The sequence below is a fragment of the Rhipicephalus microplus genome, chromosome 6, assembly GCF_043290135.1.
Source record: "Rhipicephalus microplus isolate Deutch F79 chromosome 6, USDA_Rmic, whole genome shotgun sequence".
NCBI lineage: Eukaryota > Metazoa > Arthropoda > Arachnida > Ixodida > Ixodidae > Rhipicephalus > Rhipicephalus microplus.
This window is the reverse complement of record NC_134705.1, coordinates 200,199,519-200,221,123: the sequence shown is the minus strand read 5'-3', so window position 1 is coordinate 200,221,123 and position 21,605 is coordinate 200,199,519. Positions and strand designations below refer to the sequence as shown.

The following is a 21,605-nucleotide window of genomic DNA, read 5'->3' as shown; positions in this document are numbered from 1 at the left end:
TCGCGATAATGCACGGGCGAATAATACGCGGCACACTAGACAAGCGCTGTCCGTTGCTCGCCCAGTGGACAGCGCTCGTCCAGCACACCGCGTCGTCTCCGTCCTTTTAGGGGCGAAGCTCCTTAGGGCGTGGGCTGTGCGTCCCCTGTAGCCTGTATGTAGCCACCTCTAGTTTAGTTCTTGCAGTGTTCACTAGATGGCGGTACCGTCTCCTGTATGTAGCCACCTCTCGTTTAGTTCTTGTAGTGTTTACTAGATGGTGGTACTTGTAGCTGATGATGAAAAGATGCAAGATGTTATAAACTAGAAAGCGGTACTTGTAGTTGATGAAAGACGCGAGATCTTATAAAATAGTAATGATGTCACATATGGCGCGTGTCATTGGTTGAAGGCAATCGTTCGATTTAGTGCGGCGACGTACGCTAGGGGGAGCGATGTAATAAAATCGAGTGGGCAAAATGTACAGAGGATTCATGGTTTACCAGGTTTACCTCCGGAGCTTCGCCCACTCATCATCATTCACTTCGTGGATATGGCGGAATTTTTTTTCCCCTTTTGCCGTGTTTTTCTCGCTAAGCACCATAGCACGACTTTGATGTGCCTCTTTTGTTGGTTTTCTTCGAGAATTTTTTCGCTCTTCATTCCAGAGATGTGACACTAACTGGCCCAGTGATTCACGCTTATAGTGACATAACCTACGCTCGATGGGAACGAGGGCCAAGCACGAGCAGCGCCTACGCTTGTTAAAATGTGTCCATTCCGTGGGTGACATTGCTTTCTCGCACTGTATGCGTAAGGACGGAACGTTTCGCCATAGACCATTTCCGCTGGCATCGCTGTGACGCTGCTCCGCATTGATTTACACCGTGAAGGTGGTTCGTGTAGTGCATAACGCGTCTGGCTCGGAGCGTTTCATCTTGGCTATTCTTCGTTATTCTTGTTCTCAAGTCTTTGTTTCCTTTACTAATAGTTAAAAGGCGGCCGTGCATACATATGGAACAACTGCGCGGACGCTCGTTTTCCTGGATCAGTCACTCAGTACCAACTTGCTTAATTGTTTCATCTCTCTGCACCCTCACCGCGAAGGGGCCTTGGGGGCCCCCACGCTATTTCGGATTGTTTGCGGGCGGACCGCAAGCGCGAACGACGGTTCGCGTTACTACGCAGGCGCTGTGGCAGCGACCGCACCGTGAATGCTTGCAGTACGCCATTCAGAAACTCCCTATCATCACGGCGAGTCAGACCTAAGCCAGGTCCTGTGGAACAACCACAATTTGCAGCCTTTCGGTGGCAGTCTCTCACTGTGTTGTGTTCTCGAGGACATGAGATTTCATTTTTTTTTTCGTTCTTTTAAAGACGATAGTCTTTCTTGGGGACCGCCGACGCAAAAATTTTGGTCTGTCTGTCTGTATGTTTGTCCGCCCTTGACGGTACCCCAAACGGCAGACCCCATCCGCAGCGCCCACCAATATTGCTCAAGTTTTAGCGTTCATACTTACAACACGTCAATATCTTGTATGTGTGCCTTTATACTAGAAAAAAATATCTGAGGCACGATAATAACATGTCAATATTTTGTATGTGTGCCTTTATGTTAGAAAATGCATACATAAATCTAAGTGCCGTAGCGTTTATCACGCTGCGCTGACCATGCAACGCTTGCACGAAAAGGCAATTGTTTCCAACGCTTCGCTAATACGACACGGTGGCGGCACCTACCCGTCGACTTGCGTTCTACACCTTATCGCCTCCAAGACGGGCGCGCACGCCGCGCGCTTCGTTTTCCAAGATAGCTGCCAGATAGCGCTCACGTCTCACGTGTGACGTGACTCGATGCGCTCGTTCGCCTCCGCTGCACGCTCGAGGCACTCTGACGCAGCGGCTCCAAAATACCATTCACCGATTTTCTCGTGGAGGACATCAAATAAACGTTTTGTTCACTCTCTCTAGGCGCAAGACTATCGTCTTTCGACGACTATTGCTGTGTAACATGCAGATATGGGGCCATTTTTTTTTTCAATTTTCAAGGAGGTTTATGTACACGATATCTGTTCGGGTACAAAATAACAGGTAGCCGTGTGGTACTTGTTTTCTCACCCATTTTTATTGCATTCCACGCCGGAAAAAAAAAAAGTCCAGCCTGTTCAGCTTGGGTTCGTAATCACAGAAGCTATACTACGTGATTAGCTGGTACGCGCGCCAATACAAGCAGTATTAGTGACTGATGCGTCACAAAGTGAAGAAAAATGTGCAATTGGTATTTTGTCTCCTACCCTAGATTGGTTTATTTCTCTTCGCCTTTCAGATTTTGTGCCCAGTTTTGGAGCAGAATTTTTTTTGCGATATTTTTAGCTCTCCGTAAAATAATGGCAGCAGTAAGTTCGGCAGTGACTTTGACGGACTCACTACCAGTATGTGCCTCCCTTACTGCAAATGAGAACTCGCATGCTCTGAGTGCTTTCAAAGCATTGAGAACTCGCATGCTCTGAGTGCTTTCAAAGCATTAGTTCTCCCGCATATCAATTTGATTAAATTGGTCTGGGTTCTAGGACATAACGGCCTATATGCGCTGGCACAGTCATCTTTAAATGGGCCTGTTCATCCAAATTCATTATAGGCGCTAGATTAAAAAGGAAACGGCTGTTAGATGAATTTTTTGTACCTTCACTAATGTCCTCCACATCATAATTCAGTACTTCATGCATCATTGGAATAGTACAATATGTCAAACTCGAGTAATCGAAGTCGCAATCACTATGGGCTGTCTTGTCAGACTCCGCAGCTAATTTTATATTTACACAGAGCTGGTTCTTTTTTGCGGAGTAAATGAGTCAACCGAATATTACCTAATTTCCTGTAATGGATGATCTGCCTTACGCAAAAGACACTTTAGTTACCGTTTTCCGTATTGTTAGAGCACATTTAAATGGGCAAAATGTGCTTTATTTCGGCACTTTGTGTTTTTTGGCCTCAGTGACGGGAAGATAGCTGACGCAAGGTTCAAAGAAGTTTTAAAGTTTTGAAATCAATCTTGGCTAAATATTTGTTTTTCACTTTTCCAAATTCATTTTTAATTCAATTGCGCCGCTTCATTGTATTCCAAGACAGTTTATTATTTCACCATCAAATTCGTTATGTTGCATCACTTTCTCTCAAGTAGACCAATCCTAACTTTTTAATAAAGAAGTCTTTCATGAAAACTAGCCGGTTCGTGAATGTGTGCCACGTATTCGAAGAACTTGGCTTAGTCGACACGCGGTAACGGAACGCGTAACAGCTCCGCTGCAAGAGGCGGCGTCGGTGAAAAGCGACTCCCGAATTGTGCGCACTCGATGCGGTTGCCGTGCAACGAGATGCAACACTTGGCCGTGTGAGGACCGGTAGGCCTCGTGCGCGCGCCGCTTGCTACCACTGTACTTCGACACAATGTGACGGCACCGTTCCTGTTATTTGCAACACGCGGGTTAATTCGCGCGACCCCATCCCCCCCGCGGCCGCATTGTTCTCGCGTGCAACGCGTAAGTTTCGAAAGATGCGCCGTGTGGTGGGTGCATTGTTTCGGGACATTCGCGATATTCACTCTGGCCGAGGACAGTTGTAAAATATTTCGAAACTATAACTGACCGCGTGGTTTCCCGTAACGGTGGGCAGGAGGAGAACAAACTTTTTTTTAATTCTGAGCATGCGTAGTGTGCGCCCTCAGTGGCCGGCCTGCTTGTTCATCTCTCCAGCCCCATCTGTCAGGCTTGAGGTCTGATAGCTTTCCACTACTCTTCGGGTAGACTCCTTCATTGCCTATGGCATAGGGTGTCTGGAACATCGCCCGCAGATGTATGGGCGCTCGGTCCGTTAAGTTACCGGGAACGCAACCATTGACTCGCAAGTCGCTGGTGGTTACTGCCTCTTCCCTAAAGACCTTCTTACTAGGCAAAATGTGCACTGTACGAACTGTACAGACCACCGTGGCGGGGTCCGAGTATATGTTGTGTTGCAGTTTCGCTGACGGTGGCCCCCATCGTAGCCAACCTCCTCTTTTTTGTGTGTGTTTGTTTATTAATTCTGTTAGCAGGTACACTTCGCCCATTTGTAAAACCTTCAGCTAGTAAGAGCGTTTTAGTTTGAAATATGCAAACGAAAAGGCTATGCGGGGCGTAAAATTAGACTTGCCATTCTTTTGCGAATTCTTGTTTTTAAGAGGATATTTTCAGTGCTTAGTGTTTACAGTGTTGAGTTCATCCATTTTATAATGCTTTTGATGGCAATTTCATCTGCATTTTGTGCGAAACTGCGCCTCCACTTTTTACGACGAAAGCTTTCGACTAGAAGTGTGGCAGCTTGGGCTAGTTGGTGTGACATGACGATAGTTATAGCGCGAGAATGGAACGATGGCACAGAGACAAGAAGGACACGAAGGACTCGAGCGCTAACTTCCAACTGAGTTTATTGCGCAGAGCGCGAAAATATGTAGAGAAGACAGTAAACCATGTGACAAAAACCGTGTGGCACAAAGAGCAATACATGATTAAGGGCAAAGAAAAGTATATTAAGAAACGAAACAGAAAAGTAGAGTTCTTTTGTTCTTCTAGCACCACGGGCACTGTTCCGCGTGCCCCAAGATAGCACGCAGAACGTTGGATCATTCGATCCGACGTATTTAGTCGATCTCTCGTCTGTGACCCCGGGAGTCTATCGGTTTGTGCGCTTACTTTTTTTCCCCCCCTGTGGTTGCTGCGCGTGCCGACAGTGTTTCCACTGCAGCTTTCTCAGTCGTCCCCCGCCCGTGCAGACTACACGCAGACGCGGCCTCATTCGATGGGACCACTGATTGCGCGGCGTTGTCCGCTCCGACTCTCTGCCCCGTTTCGGCGCTGGTTCTCGTTAAATGCTTGCGGGGCTACTTAGTAGCAATCCTTTTTTTTCTTTCCCTACGTGGTTTTCGTTGCACGCGCACATCGTATAACCGAGAAACGCGTCAGCGTCTTTGGCTGGTATCACCTTTCGACGGGGACAGCGCAGAAATAAAAGGAGCGGGTGATGAGGCATGCACGTTGACACACGTCGACCAGAATAGTGGCGCATATCACAGTCGACACACGACATAGTTGTGCTGGAACCATAGCACTTTTATTTTTATAGGGGGCTACCTATCGGCTTCGTTGGATTTCTGCCGAGTCATCCACGTCAGCTCCGATGTTTAAACCTCATTGGTTGCCGTAGCTGTTGTACAGTGACGCGATTTCCGTGGTATAGTCGAGTGGCGAGAACCTGCTATATATTTGGGCGAGAACTGCGCGATTATTGTTCACTGTGGCGCGTATACCCACTGTGGGGGATATTGACCAAGAATTTACTGGTCGTCAGTCACTCGACTTCAAGAACATAGAGTTCGGTAAAATGCGTGTAGGGGCCACCATGTGGCGTCAGTTTTCGAGCGAAGTATGCGACTCCCAGGTTTCGGTGGCGGCGTCGTACGCGAAAAAAACAAAAACAAAAAACGACGGTGCCGGTGAGCGTACATAAATGCAGCCCTCGAAAATGCGCTGGTCGCACATGGCATTTAACGTAATTGGTGGTCTCTCAATACTGGGCGTTTGTCAGCGATGAGCCGTTCCCAGTATGGCAGTCCGATGTTTCAATGTCTTCTGGTTTTCATTAAGACCGTGTCAAAAAAGAAAAAAAAATGAGCTGTCAGAATTTCCTCTTCTCATTCATAGAGTTCAATTGTCGTTTAACGGTGCAGCATTTCTTTGCTACCTGGCTATTAGAGCTTGACTGTCGTTGTTGCCTGTTGCAACAGAAGTGTTCTGCTGCCAAGTACAGCCGTCATTTTTATGAAAGGGAACACGCTAGCGCAAGCAGCCTTGCATGGATTGTATCGCACATCGCGCGGCGCAGTGGCGAAATGTGTAGGTAAAAGGAGAGAGCCGCGCCGCGGTGGTCTAGTGGCTAAGGTACTCGGCTGCTGACCCGCAGGATGCGGGATCAAATCCCGGCTGCAGGCGGCTGCATTTTCGACGGAGGCGGAAATGTTGTAGGCCCGTGTGCTCAGATTTGGGCGCACGTTAAAGAACCCCAGGTGGTCGAAATTTCCGGAGCCCTCCACTACGGCGTCTCTCATAATCATATGGTGGTTTTGGAACGTTAAACCCCACATATCAATAAATTAAGTAAAAGGAGAGAGTTGTGGCATTCCGTTTATTGCCTGCACCCCTTCTGGCAGTTTTCCTTTTTTTCCTCATCACTTCGTGTAACGCAGGTGTCGTGCCCCCACCGCGTATAGCAGACGCCGTGCTTACCTGAAGCGAAGCTATAGCATTGCGCAGCTTTCGAAGCTTTGATAATGGCAATCCTTATCGAAAGCAATTATTGTTCGCTGAAATGTCCCAACAGACGACAGGTATCACAATGAAAGTGTCAAGTACGCACATTCGTGACTGCTGGGTAGGCAGTAGAAGAGACGACACCCCTCTCTCTCTTTTTTTCCCATGCATATTTTTCTCTTGCGAACCGAAGCATGTGTGGCACGAGGCTTTTTGCCGCGCGCGTGTTCACCTTTCTAAAAATGGCGGCTTTCCGCGGATGAAGGTCCAACCTCCGGCATGGAGGAAGGGAAAAGCTAGGCAGGAGCATCGCGCCTAGCGAAGAGAACGAACAAGACTAGTACGTCAGTAATGCTCGCGCTGGTCTTCGCTAACTTCGACAAGAGTCATTCACTCCGTACCTTTCGACATATTGGTGCAGGTGTGACGCCCCTCTGCCGCTGTGACCTCTCAGTATAACCGATCCGTTGCAACGGCAAAGGCAGAGACTGATTTCCCGCGTCGTCGTGGCAGCATATCGCATGAAATATGACCGGCCGTTGATCGGCACTCGTGTCAACGAGATAAGATATTCGCAGCCCTCGATGGTCGACCCCCCAGACAGATGGGAGGTGGGCTTGAAGTCGATATTGGCGGGTAATTTCCTGCAGCCGATGCGTGTTGTTTGTCAGCAGTGACGGTAATAAATTACCGTTTACGATACAGTAATAACGTCCCGCGTTAAAGCTATTTACACTGTTGTAATCAAGGCGGAAATGTTGTAGGCCCGTGTGCTCAAATTGGGGAGCACGTTAAAGAACCCCAGGTGGTCTAAACTTCCGGAGCCCTCCACTACGGCGTCTCTTATAATCATATAGTGGTTTTGAGACGTTAAACCCCTCAAATCAATCAATCACTGTTGTAATCTTATAATAATTTTAGAATAGCATAGAGCTATAGCTGCCAGCTGGTACGTATTGGCTCACAGTGTAATTTTTCTTGGTATTGTCGAAAGCGCAAGTGCACGCCAAAATTAGTCGAATGCGCAGTTTTGTATACCGGCGTAGGAATTAAGAAACGCGTCGTATGATTGAGGCAAGGCATATCGATAATAGCGCATGCATTAGCCAACCGTCGATCAACTCGCGTAATTGATGAAATCAAATTGCACGTAGACGCCCACGGGTGCCAGATTGATGGGTTCGCATATTGCACCGGAATGCGCAGATAAGTTTTCGCGCCTATCTTTTCCGTCGTTTTGCGCTTCTTCGGCTGTTCATTCCTTCTTGTGTCCGTGTTTGCACGCCCTGTACCTATTTTTATAATAATGTCGCGCGACCGTCAACCCGTGGAGATGGTAACCAACTAATTAAAGGCGAGTAGTTACTAGATTTTCTACATGATATGCCAGCGCAGAGAGCACACCTGTGCGTAGAGGCGTACGATACGCCGCTTGCTTAGAGCACCACGATCACGTGTCCAGAAAAGTCTGGTGTGGCGCTCATCGTCGTTCCGCTAATCTCGTCAAGTCTCGCCAATATTAGAGAATACCACATTTCCTGGGGCAACGCCTTCTCTAGAAAGATGCCTGCCGCATGTGAGGAAAAACAGCTGCCACAGTCTTTCTCTCTTTCATTTTAAAATGTTCTTGGTCGCGAGCGTCACCTGTGATGGACGATGCAACAACGCAACACTTTGCATAGCCTCCGAAACAGTGGCGTACAGTTGCAGGTCTCGAACAACTCTCGACTGACGCGCCCCTATGGGTCGAAGATGAAAAACGCCTAGCTGGTACGGTACCGTCCGCCGCCGTGGTGATAGTGTCGGTCGCAAGCGCCACCGCACGGCGCTTGTTTAAAACTGAAGGCAGGCCAACTCCGCTGGGAGCGCGAGCCATTACTCAGGCATCTTTCTAGAGGAGGCGTTGCCTGGGGTCGACCCCCCCCCCCCTTCTCCATATTGTTACATAAATTCCACCATTCCGTTAAAATTTGGTCGAGTGGCTATGATGCTCAATAACCCGAAGGTCACGAGATCGAATTCGGTCGCGGCGGCCGTATTTTCGATCGTAGTGAAATTGTGTAAAGCCTTGTAGGTATGTTCATGGGCATGTTAGAGAACACAGCAGGTAGTCCAAATTTTCGGAGCTGTGCGTTACGTGGTTCTGGGGCGTAAAACTCCAATTAAAATCTGCGTCATCGAATCATGACGTCATCGCATGACATATGAGGCAACGGAGTGTGGAGGGATGCAATCGGCTGATGGCGCTAAGGTAATTTAGTGCTTGTCTTTGACACTTCGGCTCGTTATGTCTTGCAGAAAGCCTGGTTCCCGATTGGATAACTTAACATTTTAGTTTGAAGCACATTGTCCTCTTAGGGAACAATGAACTTCAATATACCATTTTTCAGGGAAATTCGCTCTGACAACGTCGCCAAGACACGCAAAAAAAAAGAAAACGAAAGAAAAGAAAAAAGAAAATACATTTCGAAATCGGTGACGTCGCGCACGATGTCTTCGGCGCTGCGTTTTTAAAACGAAACTTTGAACTGTTTTTCTTCTCTATTAATAAACGTCACGGAGAAATTAACGGCATTGGCGCTTTCAGATAACAATAACCTAAACTGACTGATAGTGTAACTTAAGTGCCACTTTAATGCATTGCCTCGTGAACAGTAAACTTTCGCAATTCACGTGCTGCAGGTTCTTATCGTTTCTTGGATGCTCAGGCCCTTGTTATCGATGGTATCAGGCCATTGAGAACGGTGCACGATTACAAGTGGCAGAATCGAGCTCAGTGCATCAAACTTCGGCTTCGTTCGAGCCGGGCCGTGTTCAGTAAACGAAATGCGTAGAGGTGGTCGCGGTAAATCGCCTTGTATACGGCTTTTCTGCGCCGAGCACGCCCCACTATCGATTTCAATATCGCGTATGCGCGCGGCTGCCATATCTGGCGACGCGAGCGGCATATATACGAAGTATCTGGCTGGCCGCGACGTCTTTCTGTATGCCGTTCGTGTCGCACCAGTATGACGACGCGGCTTCCGACAACATGCGCCTTTTTAAACTGTAAGGCACCGCCCTGTACTCGTCTCGCTCTGGCGTCACGCAATTTTAACGTGATAAATTTAACGTGATTAATTTTAGGTGGTTAATTTGGTACACACAAGCCGAGAGGGCTGCTTCGTTTGGAACGCCAGCGTTCGGAACGCACCGCGCTCGGAGCAGCCAACAGCTTTGTTTTCGTCAATTTTTTAGGGACGAAGCTCCGTAGGCCGTAGATTGATTGATTGATTGATTTGTGGGGTTTAACGTCCCAAAACCACCATTTGATTATGAGAGGCGCCGTAGTGGAGGGCTCCGGAAATTTTGACCACCTGGGGTTCTTTAACGTGCACCCAAATCTGAGTACACGGGCCTACAACATTTTCGCCTCCATCGGAAATGCAGCCGCCGCAGCCGGGAATCGAACCCGCGACCTACTGGTCAGCAGCCGAGTACCTTAACCACTAGACCACCGCGGCGGGGCCCCGTAGGCCGTAGGTCGTTCCCTTCTACGCATCTTCTCCGTATGTAGTATGTAGCCACCGCTAGATTATGAGCCTGACTCGCACAATAGATGACATTGTGTGTATATGTATTTCGGAATGATATAACAAGATGGCAACACGGCAGGCGCAAACTTCCAACTAGATGTGTCGTCATTAGTTGCGCTCTCACGACCGGGTTAACTGGCGGAACATGGGAGAGGCCTTTGTCCTGCAGTGGACGTAGACAGGCTGATGATGATTATGATGATGATGATGATTGTTTCCATGTTATGTTATACCCTTTTTTGGCGATAATAAACGTGCAAGAACCTAATAACTTGCTGTAATGAGTAATGCGATGAATTACCGAGTGTTTCGCGAGAGCCTGTGCTTTTTCTTGACGTTGAACCTGCGCGATAGTACCTATTTTGGCATTAAAATAGAAACGTAGTCGTTGGCGGTCGTCCGACGATGCCCGAGGTGCGCCCGTGAAATGCCCCGCGTGAGGTATAAGAGCAGCGAACGCTCGCACGATATGCGTGTAAAATGTGCGACGATCGCTTCTGATGCCGCGGCGCCGCTTCTTGAGTCGGCTTCCGTAGATCACGACGCCCCCGCCCTACTTGGCGACGCCCTCGCCTAACGCTTGCGCGTACATGCCAGTACGCACCCCGCCGCTGGTGCCGTGCTTTCGCGAATGTAATACGTACGCTCTGCCATAGCCTACTAGATTTCCCTGCCTGCCAGATTATCGGCGGTCACTTGGAAAGCGGCCGTCGTCGGAACTGTGATAGTGGCGCCACCTAAGTAGGGGTGTTCTCAAATAAATGTATACGTTTTTGGAGCTTATATGCTACAAAAATAACGTGAAAAAGTTCTGAAAAGGCGTAAACGTACTTATAATTAACCCTACGTAAGTGACGCCGTCATTTAGCAGACAACTCCTTCAATACAAGGCTTAGCCTCTGAAATTAAAAGCAAACTCCAAAATTGCCGATCTCAAAGGCCAAGTACAAAGGCCTTTATACCTACGTAGGTAGCGCCGCTGTAGATGACGGGTGTTTCGCGCTCATTCCTGTGCCAACGGAAGAGGAGGAGGGAGGGGTAAAGGGTAGGGAAGGAATCGTGTGAACTGCAAGAAATATCTTTTTTTTATATATACAAGAGAACATAACATGTTGGTAGATCATTTCCAAAAGTAATTAGAGCGCAGACGTGTTTATTGCTTGGGGGGGGGGGGGGGGAGTGTGTCGGGTGCTTGCGCTTGGAAGATTTTGGAAATGCGCTTTTACAATCCAACAGTGATGCTAAAAATTATGCCCAAATGGCACGACAGCAGTAAGTTTAACAAAGCGATCATTTCTATACCTACTTTCATATCTTGTCGGCTGCATCGGGTGTGATGTGCATTCAGGGATGGTATTTCATAAAGGCGAAAGCTTTGTGTGCGTCGTGTGAAGTTGCGAACGAACCTTGAACAAAAAGCTGGCGGGTAAGAAATTGACCAAAGGTATGGCGTGACTTCGTCGTTGCAGAGTTCGTGCGACATGAAGTGCGCGATAAAAAAATCGCATGGAATGGATTTCCCCGATACGAGTCGTCTGAAGCGAAAGGCATACAGAATCTTTCGATTTTTTCGTTTATTTTTTATGCCATTAAATTCTCGCAAGTTTTCGACCACGTTTCATAGCCCAATTTACTGCCTTTCATCTCGGAAAAAAATAACGAAAGGGGAATTTTTTGACTGTCATTTTTGTTTTTAGTAGACAAAATCAAATTGACCCAACAGACATTTCGGAGCGTAATACAAATTTCGTGGGTTGAGATCCCACCGACCGAAAGGGCGATTTTTCATCCGCACTGTCTCAACTTACGTTCCAATTACTAGGCTTCAATTAAGTACTACAATTAGTGGCCCTCATGCTTTCCTTGGCCTAAGTGACCGTGTTAGATTCATTCGTTAATTCCAAATACCACTGCGGCGTCGGTGACGCGAAGGGAAGTGAGGGAAAAAGAGGGAGGGTTGCCTAAATCGCGGAAAACACGGCAGCTCGTTTGTTTAGTGAATCGGCTGCGCGTGCCTGCGCACCGAACTCATGGGCGTGGGCGGTTTGCAGAGAAAGAGCAATAAACACGAAAAAAAAAAAAGCCTGCGCGGTAACTCTGACGCGTGCTCCCGGCAGCGCTCAGCGGGAAAGAGAAGCTGTGCGAGGCTAGCATAAACACGAACGCGCAACTGCTTAGAAAAAAAAAAGAGAAAAAAAGAAAAGTTGCTCGCGCGGAGACCTCGAGCCCGTCGACTACGCCTTGTGGAATGCGGCTCCCGACGCGTCGGCAGCGGTGTTCGCGTGCGCGCTTCTTTCTGACGCGTTGCTCGCGACGTTCACGGTGCAGAAGAACGAAAGAAGAAGGAAAAAACAATATCTTATAAAAGGCAGCCGGTAGTACTTGCCGGGGATCGGCGCGAGTGATAAAGGCCTCTCCGCCGCGATTACGGCCAGCAGCGGCTCATCCTTGGATCCGCGGCTGTTTTGTTTGCGGGGCGAAGTACAAACAAACGCCCCACTATGGCGCCCGGCCTATCTCTCAAACTCGCCGCCCCCGAGAGTGTTCGAACGAAAACGTTTTTCGTTGCCGTTTTTGGTTTCATTCCAGCCACGAGAAGGTTCGTAAATGGTTCGTATTTGCGTGCAAGAAAATTTTGAAGCTTAGTGACGTTACAGACGGTCTTTTTTTTTTTTGCCTTAAAAGAGCAGTTTCTTGGGCACGTTGATGATAACGTCAAGAGCTAACAGCACAGACAATTCAGTTGTGTTAGTTCCTCATTTCCTTGCTTCATTATGCAGGAACAGCACTAAAGAAATATGGGACCCTAAAGCTTTGCCTGAACGCGATAGTGATCTTCTGTTTCTAGTGTGTACTTCGAACACTTAGTGTATGATACCTTTTCGAACTTGCTATGCACCTCACGTGGCCTTAAGGAAACAGGCGCAGTAGCGTCTGTGCCTTTTGTAGTGGGTTACTGGCTTTAAATTACAAAGTAATTATGATAATCGTATGTTCTGATGCCCGTTTGCACTGGCAGCTTGTGCCATGCATTATTACTGCAATATTTGATGTATTGTGAAGCACGTATGCAGGACGCATGTGTTGGTACATCATGTGTCACTTTCACTGCATTTCCAAGCAGAGGAAGTTATTTTGTATGTAATCACAAGTAGACATGTGACCGTGTAGTAGAATATCCGCTTGCCAAGCAAATGACCCAGTTTCGATTCCCACTCTGACCCAGGATTTTTTTATTTCTTTTATTTGCATAGTTCTCGATTTTTCGGTCATGCATAAGATGATGATTTCTCGCTCACAATCGCCGACTCCGGAATTTCTATGAAACGGGCTCTTTAACGCTATCGCTTTAAAATAATGATGAAGACAGGCAAACACAGGCACTGTCATCAATGCCTGTGCACAGGCACCAGCACCTGGGTCATTTTGTTCTTGGTCCTTGTCCTTTTCAACGCTGTTCGTCCTGCGTAATTAACTACCACCAACTAGCCCAAGTGTCTCGTCGAATGCTTTCATCCTGTTAGCTTTTGCCATTTGTGGAGGAAAAGGGCAAAGAACAGGACAGTGAACACGCAGGACACAGTACCTTGTCCTGTGTTCTTTGTCTTGTTTCTAGCACTGTATGCCCCAATGCTCATGAACCAAATAGCCCATCTAAGAACCAATGTCATTCATTTTTCGTGATAACTGAATTATGAATTTTCTCAGACCATGTTGAATGCTTTGAGCTTATGAAATGGGCATGATCTCCAAAGCAACAAACTGTTGTTCTCCCCCAGATGAGATAGTGCTGTTCCAATAAAGCTAATCTCGGCACAGAGATTGCCCTTATCAAAGGGACCTGTGTTGCTGGCACAACTAAAGCTAAGTCCGCCTGTCTCTGTCTGTGCATCCATCCGCCTGTCAATTCATCCGACCCCCCCCCCCCTCCCTTATTACTTATGGACACACAACGCCATCTAGTGAGCAAATCAAACTAGAGCTGACTACATACTACATACGGAGGAGGGAACGACCCACACCCTAAGGAGTTTCGACCCTAAAATATTTGTACCTTTGCTTTGCAGTGACAGCATCAGCAGCATTGGGAGAACTACCTGGGCCCGCACTAGGTTGAGCAGCGACGGGCTCCCAGGATGTTCGCCAAGAAAAAGAAGAAGCCGATCATTTCGGCACCGAGCAACTTCGAGCACCGTGTTCACACGGGCTTCGACCGGCGGGAGGGTCGCTTTGTCGGACTGCCACCGCAATGGGCCAGCCTGATTGGTGGAGGCCAAGACCGGCCCAAGCCCATCATCGACCCCTCCAATATCACCCCCACTGAAATTCTGGACATGAAGCTGCATGTGAGTTGCACCTGTTGCTACACGCCGTAATAATAGATATGGCTTGTTAGAAAATTTTTTTTAAGGAACCTTGGATGTTTGTTAAGGTGTGGCTATTGTACGAGGTAATTGCAGAGAGTTGGCTAATCTAGATCACATGCTCTGATGATCCCCCTCATTATTGGGCCCTGATCTAGCCGAACAAGCCATGTAGTGCTCTGCCATCAGAAGCCTCAATAACGGGCAACCTTTTAGAGTCACCTGGAGAGCCCGTGGTGTGACGGGTTAGCCTTAACCTGCAGATTCCAACGTGGAAAGATCTCACAATGCACTATTTGTGTCTTAGAGGACACCTACCTACAAGAACTACTTTTCGCGCTTTCTTACTCCATCACTTAATTTTACATCCTTCCCTGCAGTATAAACATGTAGGGCATTGCATCTTTTGCGTGTATAAATATATATACACATAATTGTGAGCACTGCGTATAGATTACCTTACCTGGTAATTTTGAATATTGCTACTCACTGGGCAATTTCTTCCTATATACGGGAAGCTTCATGACACTTAAATGATGTGAGGTTGAGATGTGTGGTGCAAGCCATATATCCATAGGTGGTAACTTCACTTGAGAAAAGCACAATAAGATTTTCTTCTGTAGTAATATGCTTTGAGCTGTTTTAGAGGCACAGATTTGAGAGATACGCTTAAGTGCGGCATTCATATTAATGCACAGAACTATTACAACTATTTCTCATTTAGACTATCGTGAGAGGTGGTGCTCCTGGAAGCACAAGCCCCGCGGGTCGATGTCCGTCACGCCCGGGCGGGCCTGTCTCGGTGACACGCTCCAACTCCCTCCGCAAGGAGAGCCCCCCCATGATCCATCGGGACATGAGCCGGCTCCCGCCACCTGTTCCCGAGCATGACACATTCCCAGACAACAGCCCAATGCCACCTCAGGGCCACACACTGCCTCCATATGCACATTACCAGGGGCAGCAACCACTTCGGGGACAGCATCCACAGGTGAGGTTTTGTGGTCATTCCCATCTCCTGCTTTCTGCTAGGCACCATTCTTGTCATCATGCTCATCATGCTCATGATTCAAGTGTTCATGTACATTGAAAGCCGATACATATTTATGCAGTTCCACTGTCAATATCTCAAGTTTCCTAAATTTATAGCATTAGCTAGTTCTCTGCCACACTCAACTGCATTCTTGTTAATTGGTACCCATCCTGTCTCTATAATTGATAATCAATCAACATCTGTCATGCAAATTGTGTACAGGAACTGTTGAGCATTTCTCTGTATGTTGCATAACCTATGAAACTTTTCTTTGCAAGAGCCCATCTCCCAGTCCAAGTCAATCACTACTATATCATTTTTCCGTTCATGGGAAGCAGTTGAATTCATTTATGAGATACAGGCTTTGGGGATTTGTTCTTTTCCGTTCTGTGAGATAAGTAGGACACAACGTTCTTATCTTCTGATCAACCCCTATTTCGATATAGGCACACTGGTGTCTCTTATGCCCAATTTGGCTTTATATCAGTGTAAAGGAGGTTTAACTCTATTTTACTTTTTCTTCATGTCTGCTTCTCGCTAAATTATTTCCATGGCACATCACTTGATCACTGAGTAGTATGTTTGCCAAAAGCTTTGTCAGTAAAGAATAATCAGCTTTCTGTATACAGGTTCTACAATTCAAATGGTTTGATTAGTTCTCTTGGTTAATTAGTCATTTTGCTTCAGCATTAACACTAACCTCTGATGTTTTTCCTCTTTGTTGCTCATTGCACATCATTGCAGCTCCACGTTATGTGGATGGTTTTCTCATTTCAAGCACTGTGCCCTTGCCATACAGGCTCAGCACCCGATGGGAGGAGGGCGTCTCCCACCTGACCACCTCCAGGGCCACTCGAATGCGTATGCCCCTGCTTACATGCATGCTCAGCAGCCTCACCCACAGGACCACCCTCAGCAGGACGTGCACAGGCCCTCTGACTCGCAGGAGGCCCCTGACAGCCCGTCGTTACCCACTAACGCCCAGGGCTACCCACCACATGCTGGGCAGCACACAGCACAGGCGAGTCGCACATTGTCACTATAGGTGTGTGCAGGCTGTGGGCATAGAGTTTCCTAAACACATCTAGAAGAGACTCTGGCACTGCCATCGTTCAGCCACCACGGAAATGACGGGTATAGCACATGATGGGTATAGCAGAATAAAGCCATGCAAAGCCAAACTGAGCATTAAATACAAAAATTAGGCAAGTCCACGTACTACCCATAATTCCCATGCTTGCGCTATGCGTTGCAGCTTCCATAGACACAAGTGCCAGAGTTCCATGTAAAGGAAACTCTATGGTTGTTGGGGGCACACATAGATTGACCTTGCGTGCATCAATGCCCATTTATAGATTCTCGTTTTCTTGTGGGATTGCCAATGCCAATAGTGCTACAGTTGATCACTAGAAGAGATTGTTTACACTGCTCTGTAGAAGAGGTTGCCACTTGTTGCCTTCTTAGGGTAAGAGAAAAACAGTGCACATAGGAAGTTAACGTTGGCCAATGTCTGTGCAGGGACGCCAGCAGCCTGGCAACATCACGCCCCAGCCACCTCACGGCATTCCATCACACAATGGCAGCTACTATTCTGAACAGGTACGTGGCGCAATAACATGTCAAAATTTGCACATGCTTTTTTTTTTTTTTTTTTCCGTATGTGCAAACCTAAAGTGAAGTAGCAAGCCCAAATTTTGTAGTGGCTCCTGTGGTTTTCCATGTTCGATGCTTTTACCTTTCATCACCAACTTGCAAAGTACCACAGCAGTGTTACCTTAGCTAACCACTTGTTTAGTGTGATTTTGTTGGGGCTGAAAAAAGTGGATGTCCTTGGAGTCTCTTCAGGCTGTACAGTCAAAGCAACATTACAATATTCAATATCCATGAAATTGTCAAATTGTATTGCTATAATTGAGCACTTTATGATAGTACAGGCAAACCCTGCTACAACGAACGCCGCTTCAACGAAATTCCCGCTACAACGAAAAATTCACGATTCCCGTCAGCAGTCCATAGCAGTCAATGCACAAATATTGTCGCCACAACGAACACTTTTTCTTCTGCCGTCCTGCTTCAACGAAATTTCACAATGCGATTCCAGGCTCGGATATTTATTGCTATAGAGTAAACTTTAACATTTTGATGCATTTCCGGTTCTGAAAATGCATCAAAATGTTAAACCTTGGGTTTACTGTATAGCCGCAGACGATCCGAAGCTGAAGCTCAGTTGCTTAATTCATGGTTTTTTCGCGCAGCTGCTGGGTGCATCTGCGGAACGATGCCTTTTTTGATTCTAATGCTTATCATTTGGTTCGCGCTTGACTATTGTAGTAACTAATCAGAGCGGCTTTTCGCCCGCATCATCAACAAAATCAGCTAGCCGCGAGTGATGGTTGATAAGAATAGCATAAAATAGGGCAAAAGTCACCGCTCCACGATACCCTGCTGCCATCGTAGTGTTTTGACGGCGGACAGCTGCTGATCGTTCATGAAAGCGGTTTTAGTAATTTTTTCAACGTGCTTTTCACATTGGCCTCGCTATACATGGGTGGGAATGACGTCGTGACGCTGCTGGGATAGAATAAAAAGCAGCGGAAACTTTTTGGATTTTGAGAATAAACCTTTCTTCGTTTTGCTAGTTAAGATCGGCTATATTTTCTTAATTTCACTAGAATGAAATTTTCACTTCAACGAATTTTTTTCCGTGCCCCTTCAATTTCGTTGTAGCAGGGTTTGACTGTACCTTAATTTAGCAAAATTGGTGATTTAATTACTCAGCTTTCCAATCTTAGCTTTATTGAAAACCATGCAATATTCAAAATTTATATTGTGCCCAATTGAGTGAGTCAGCTTGCACTGTAATATTTATTTAGTGAAATCTTTGTTCACTACAAACACACACCTTATCTGCTTATGATAAATGAAAGAATGAAATAAACCAGGTAGTAGCATTTTAGTTTAGGTCTTGGGTTAGTGGCACTAGTTCTGACTTTGGGAAAATTTCATTCATACTTTTTTTTTCCAGGAACTGCCACCGCACAATGGGCAACAGCCACACCCAGGCCACTATGGAAGCCGAGACCACCTGCCCCCTTCACACACCTTGCCATCACATCCGCACCACGCTCCACCACACCTTCCACCACACATGCATCATCCGCCATCTCACGCTGGGCAGCAACAACAGCAGCCACCTTCGCAACAGCAGCACTTGCGGCAGGCGTCGCCTCACCGAGAGAGTTGGGGCTCGGGCCAGGATCGTTATGATGCCGGCGAATGGGAGTCCTCTGGATACGGCACCGCCGTGCCTCCTCCGCACGCCCGGCCACCCGCCGCCATCCCCGGATCACAGACTCACCACGGAGGTGCTCCTCCGCCAGCAGGGGGCCACCCTCCACAGTCGGTGCATCACCCTCCACCTCAACAGCCGCAGCAGCACCACACACAACCTCCGCATGCCACGACCATGCACCATCCCCCAACGCACGTCAACCAGCAACACCCGAGGGGTCCTTCGCCTATGCATCCGGCGCACGGTGGTAGTGTCCCTCAGTCCCACCAGGCCCCAGCACCGCACATTCCAAACGGGAAGGTACCGCCTGCGCTCAACGGTGGACACCGGATGTCGCCTTCTGGGATGCCACCTCAGTACTCTGTAAATGAGGTGAGTCGACTTATGAGTCTTACAAATTAAACTCGCATTTTTCTTCTCAGGCAATCTTATCCTGCTCCTTTCTGAAAGCTTTTTATAGAGCTGAACCTCTGTAGAGCTCAATCTTTCTCATCATGTAAATGAACCTTCGTTCGTTTCCTCTAAGAACGCGTCTCCTCACTGGCGAGCATCAGCTATGTGGACGACGGCGGGGAGCCAGCTACCATAAAGAAGCCCGCCGTACCTGCCATTAACCTCATACCCCTTACAGTTAGCACCTCACCAAATTTTACATGGCCTTCGTGATCGGTCCACCTTTGACCTAGTGATGATATCATGTAAAGATGTCACATTGATGCTAGTACAACTGAACAAGTTCTGGCAATTGCTTGTTATGGCGCGGATTACGCTCAAGCCAAGCAGTCACATTTTCGATGTTTTGTTGAGCAGCAGGAAAAAGCGTGCAAGTCCTCCTGTCTGCCATCGTGACCATACACGCACTCCAAGAGCGAGCAAGACGCACACACATGACACACATGCCAGAACGCGTGGAACAGCTCTGGGCCTGTTTCCAGTTAGAAAACGAAACTAAGCTGGGAGCGGTGGAGACGGGCAAAGGGGTTGTGATCAAGAAAGGAGAGCAGATTTGCGAGAGAAGGGCAAGGTGTTTCGATAAAGACAATAAAGAGGATGTGGCGGGAGGGCGACCTTGAAAACCAAAACACACGGGAAGGAGGCAGGTTAGGTAGCTTGCTTGAAAGGTTCGCGAAACTCGCGCGTAGAAAGACTTGGAAGAGTGCCCGCGCGCGGAGAAGTCATAGCACTGCCGCCTGGATCGGTGCGCGCGGGGGTGTTCGAAGAATCGGCGGCCGTGGTCAAAAAATCATTGTTGCACCACCGGGTTTGCGTGGCCTCATGAACTTCGACATTTCCCGATTCGTTTCGCCCAAATTAACAGCCGTTCTCGCGCTTCCGCACACGGGCGGAAGGCATGCTGAGTTGAGTGCGAAGTGAACGAGAACATGTCCTAAACACGAAACGAATTGCAAATTATCAGAGTCAATGGGGTAGCGTACGTGCGTGCACTAGACTCAGACTATCGGATAGTTGGTGGCCAACGATGTTGGCAAATGGTGTGGTCACTCCAGGCCGGCGACGCCAACGACAGTACCATCGATCAAAAACAGGGCAGATGGCCGACCGGTCTTCCAAAGATCGGTGGCTGTGTGAAAACATGGGCCTGGTCTGGCGATGCGGGGTGCTCAGAGTAGCAGGGGGCAAGAGGGGACAAAGGACGGAGGGGTGCGTAACAAAAAGCAGTTATAACAAAAAGCAGTCATGGAGCAAGGAAACAGCTTTCCTTCCTCCATGGGTCGGGGAGAGCGGCAACTGGAGGGTCGCGGAAGCAGGGTGGGCGTTTAACAATAACAATGTATGGGCACCTCCTCGATGCCTGATCGGTGGTCGAAAGTAGTTTCCTGGGAAGTCTGCAGACCGCTGACTCCGTTTGCTGCAACCGATCAGCGGCGTTCGGAGACGTTCGTTGTAAGTGCGATGTCGTGCCATTGAACTAATGTATATTTTCACGCTCACGCGGATATTGTTCGTTTTAAGCAAAAGTTCGTTTTAAGTGGGGCTGTTATATATGGGCTCGACTGTATACATGCAGCAGGAAGCTGTCAGTCCTAGGCATAAAATTCTCAGGCTTCAAATGCACCACTGTTATTGTCTTCCAGACCTGAGCTGTTGGAGTCGCAGAGTACGGAGCAGGCATTTTAGGGGCATTTCAATTTTTCATTGGGAGAGAAGTTTTTTTTTGTTGACACTGTTGGCTTTGTTACTTTGCCTCATGAATTTTCTGTTGACCTTTTAAAGAGACCCTGAAAGGTTCTGGCGATTTTGTACGAGCGCATTGGGCCAGTAGACCAAGTCACGAGTATTATTTAGACCGATTTGAGCTCTCTGCGTAGACCGTGTAATTTATTAAAACGCTTTAAAGCAGAAAATCTCTGCATATCGTAGCGACTCGGCCGAATGCGTTTTAAACTGGCCATTCATAGAGTGGCATGCTCTTTGGCCAGAGCACGTCAACAGCCACGTCACCGCGGCATCCGACCTGATTGGCTTCTTGGGGTGTAGAATGCACAAAAATAAGATCGACTGGTAAGGTGGCAGCATCTGTTGGAGCATATATGAACTACTTGGTCTCTGTTGCCAGATGGCGTGCGTGTTGCCGGGCACCATGGCCTCCGAGGTTGTGCACAACCTGTCGGCTATTCCAAGGGTCCAGATTGGTAAAAGCTCAAATCGTCGAGTGGCACTCGTGAGAGCTCTACTATCGCCAGTGCGCCTCATGAGTTGAGGCCAGGCAGAGATGAGAAGGAGCGCACAATATTATTGTCGGTAGCGGCCTTGGTATATGGTGGGTCACTAAATTTGTGGTGCAAATGGTTTGATGATGCTCTACTCTAAACGCTGACAAAACTAAAAATAAACGTTTCAGGGTCCCTTTAAGGTGCTTTCCACACAGTTGTGTATGAAATTTATTTCTGTTTCTGTCAATCGGGAGCTAAGAAAGTGCAAGACGCATTAAGGTTTGGATGCACTGAACCTCCAGCATAATATATATCTTCACTTAACTTCATTTTGCAATGTACTGTT

The 21,605-nt window shown here is 47.7% G+C and overlaps 1 protein-coding gene across 2 annotated transcripts in view; it reads left to right on the top strand.

Moving 5' to 3' along the window:
• The window catches only part of mbt (serine/threonine-protein kinase PAK mbt), a 41,619-nt gene that overhangs the window by 3,924 nt on the left and 16,090 nt on the right, over positions 1-21,605 (top strand). Inside the window, exons 1-6 of one of the 2 annotated variants that reach the window (XM_075867565.1) lie at positions 12,400-12,494; positions 13,963-14,241; positions 14,984-15,250; positions 16,092-16,313; positions 16,811-16,891; positions 18,318-18,956. In XM_075867565.1, coding sequence (XP_075723680.1) covers positions 14,032-14,241; positions 14,984-15,250; positions 16,092-16,313; positions 16,811-16,891; positions 18,318-18,956 — 1,419 coding nt within the window. In that variant the 5' untranslated portion in view covers positions 12,400-12,494; positions 13,963-14,031. Of the gene's footprint in view, positions 1-12,399; positions 12,495-13,962; positions 14,242-14,983; positions 15,251-16,091; positions 16,314-16,810; positions 16,892-18,317; positions 18,957-21,605 lie in introns of those variants that run through there. The other variant, XM_037418290.2, reaches the window with a different exon arrangement.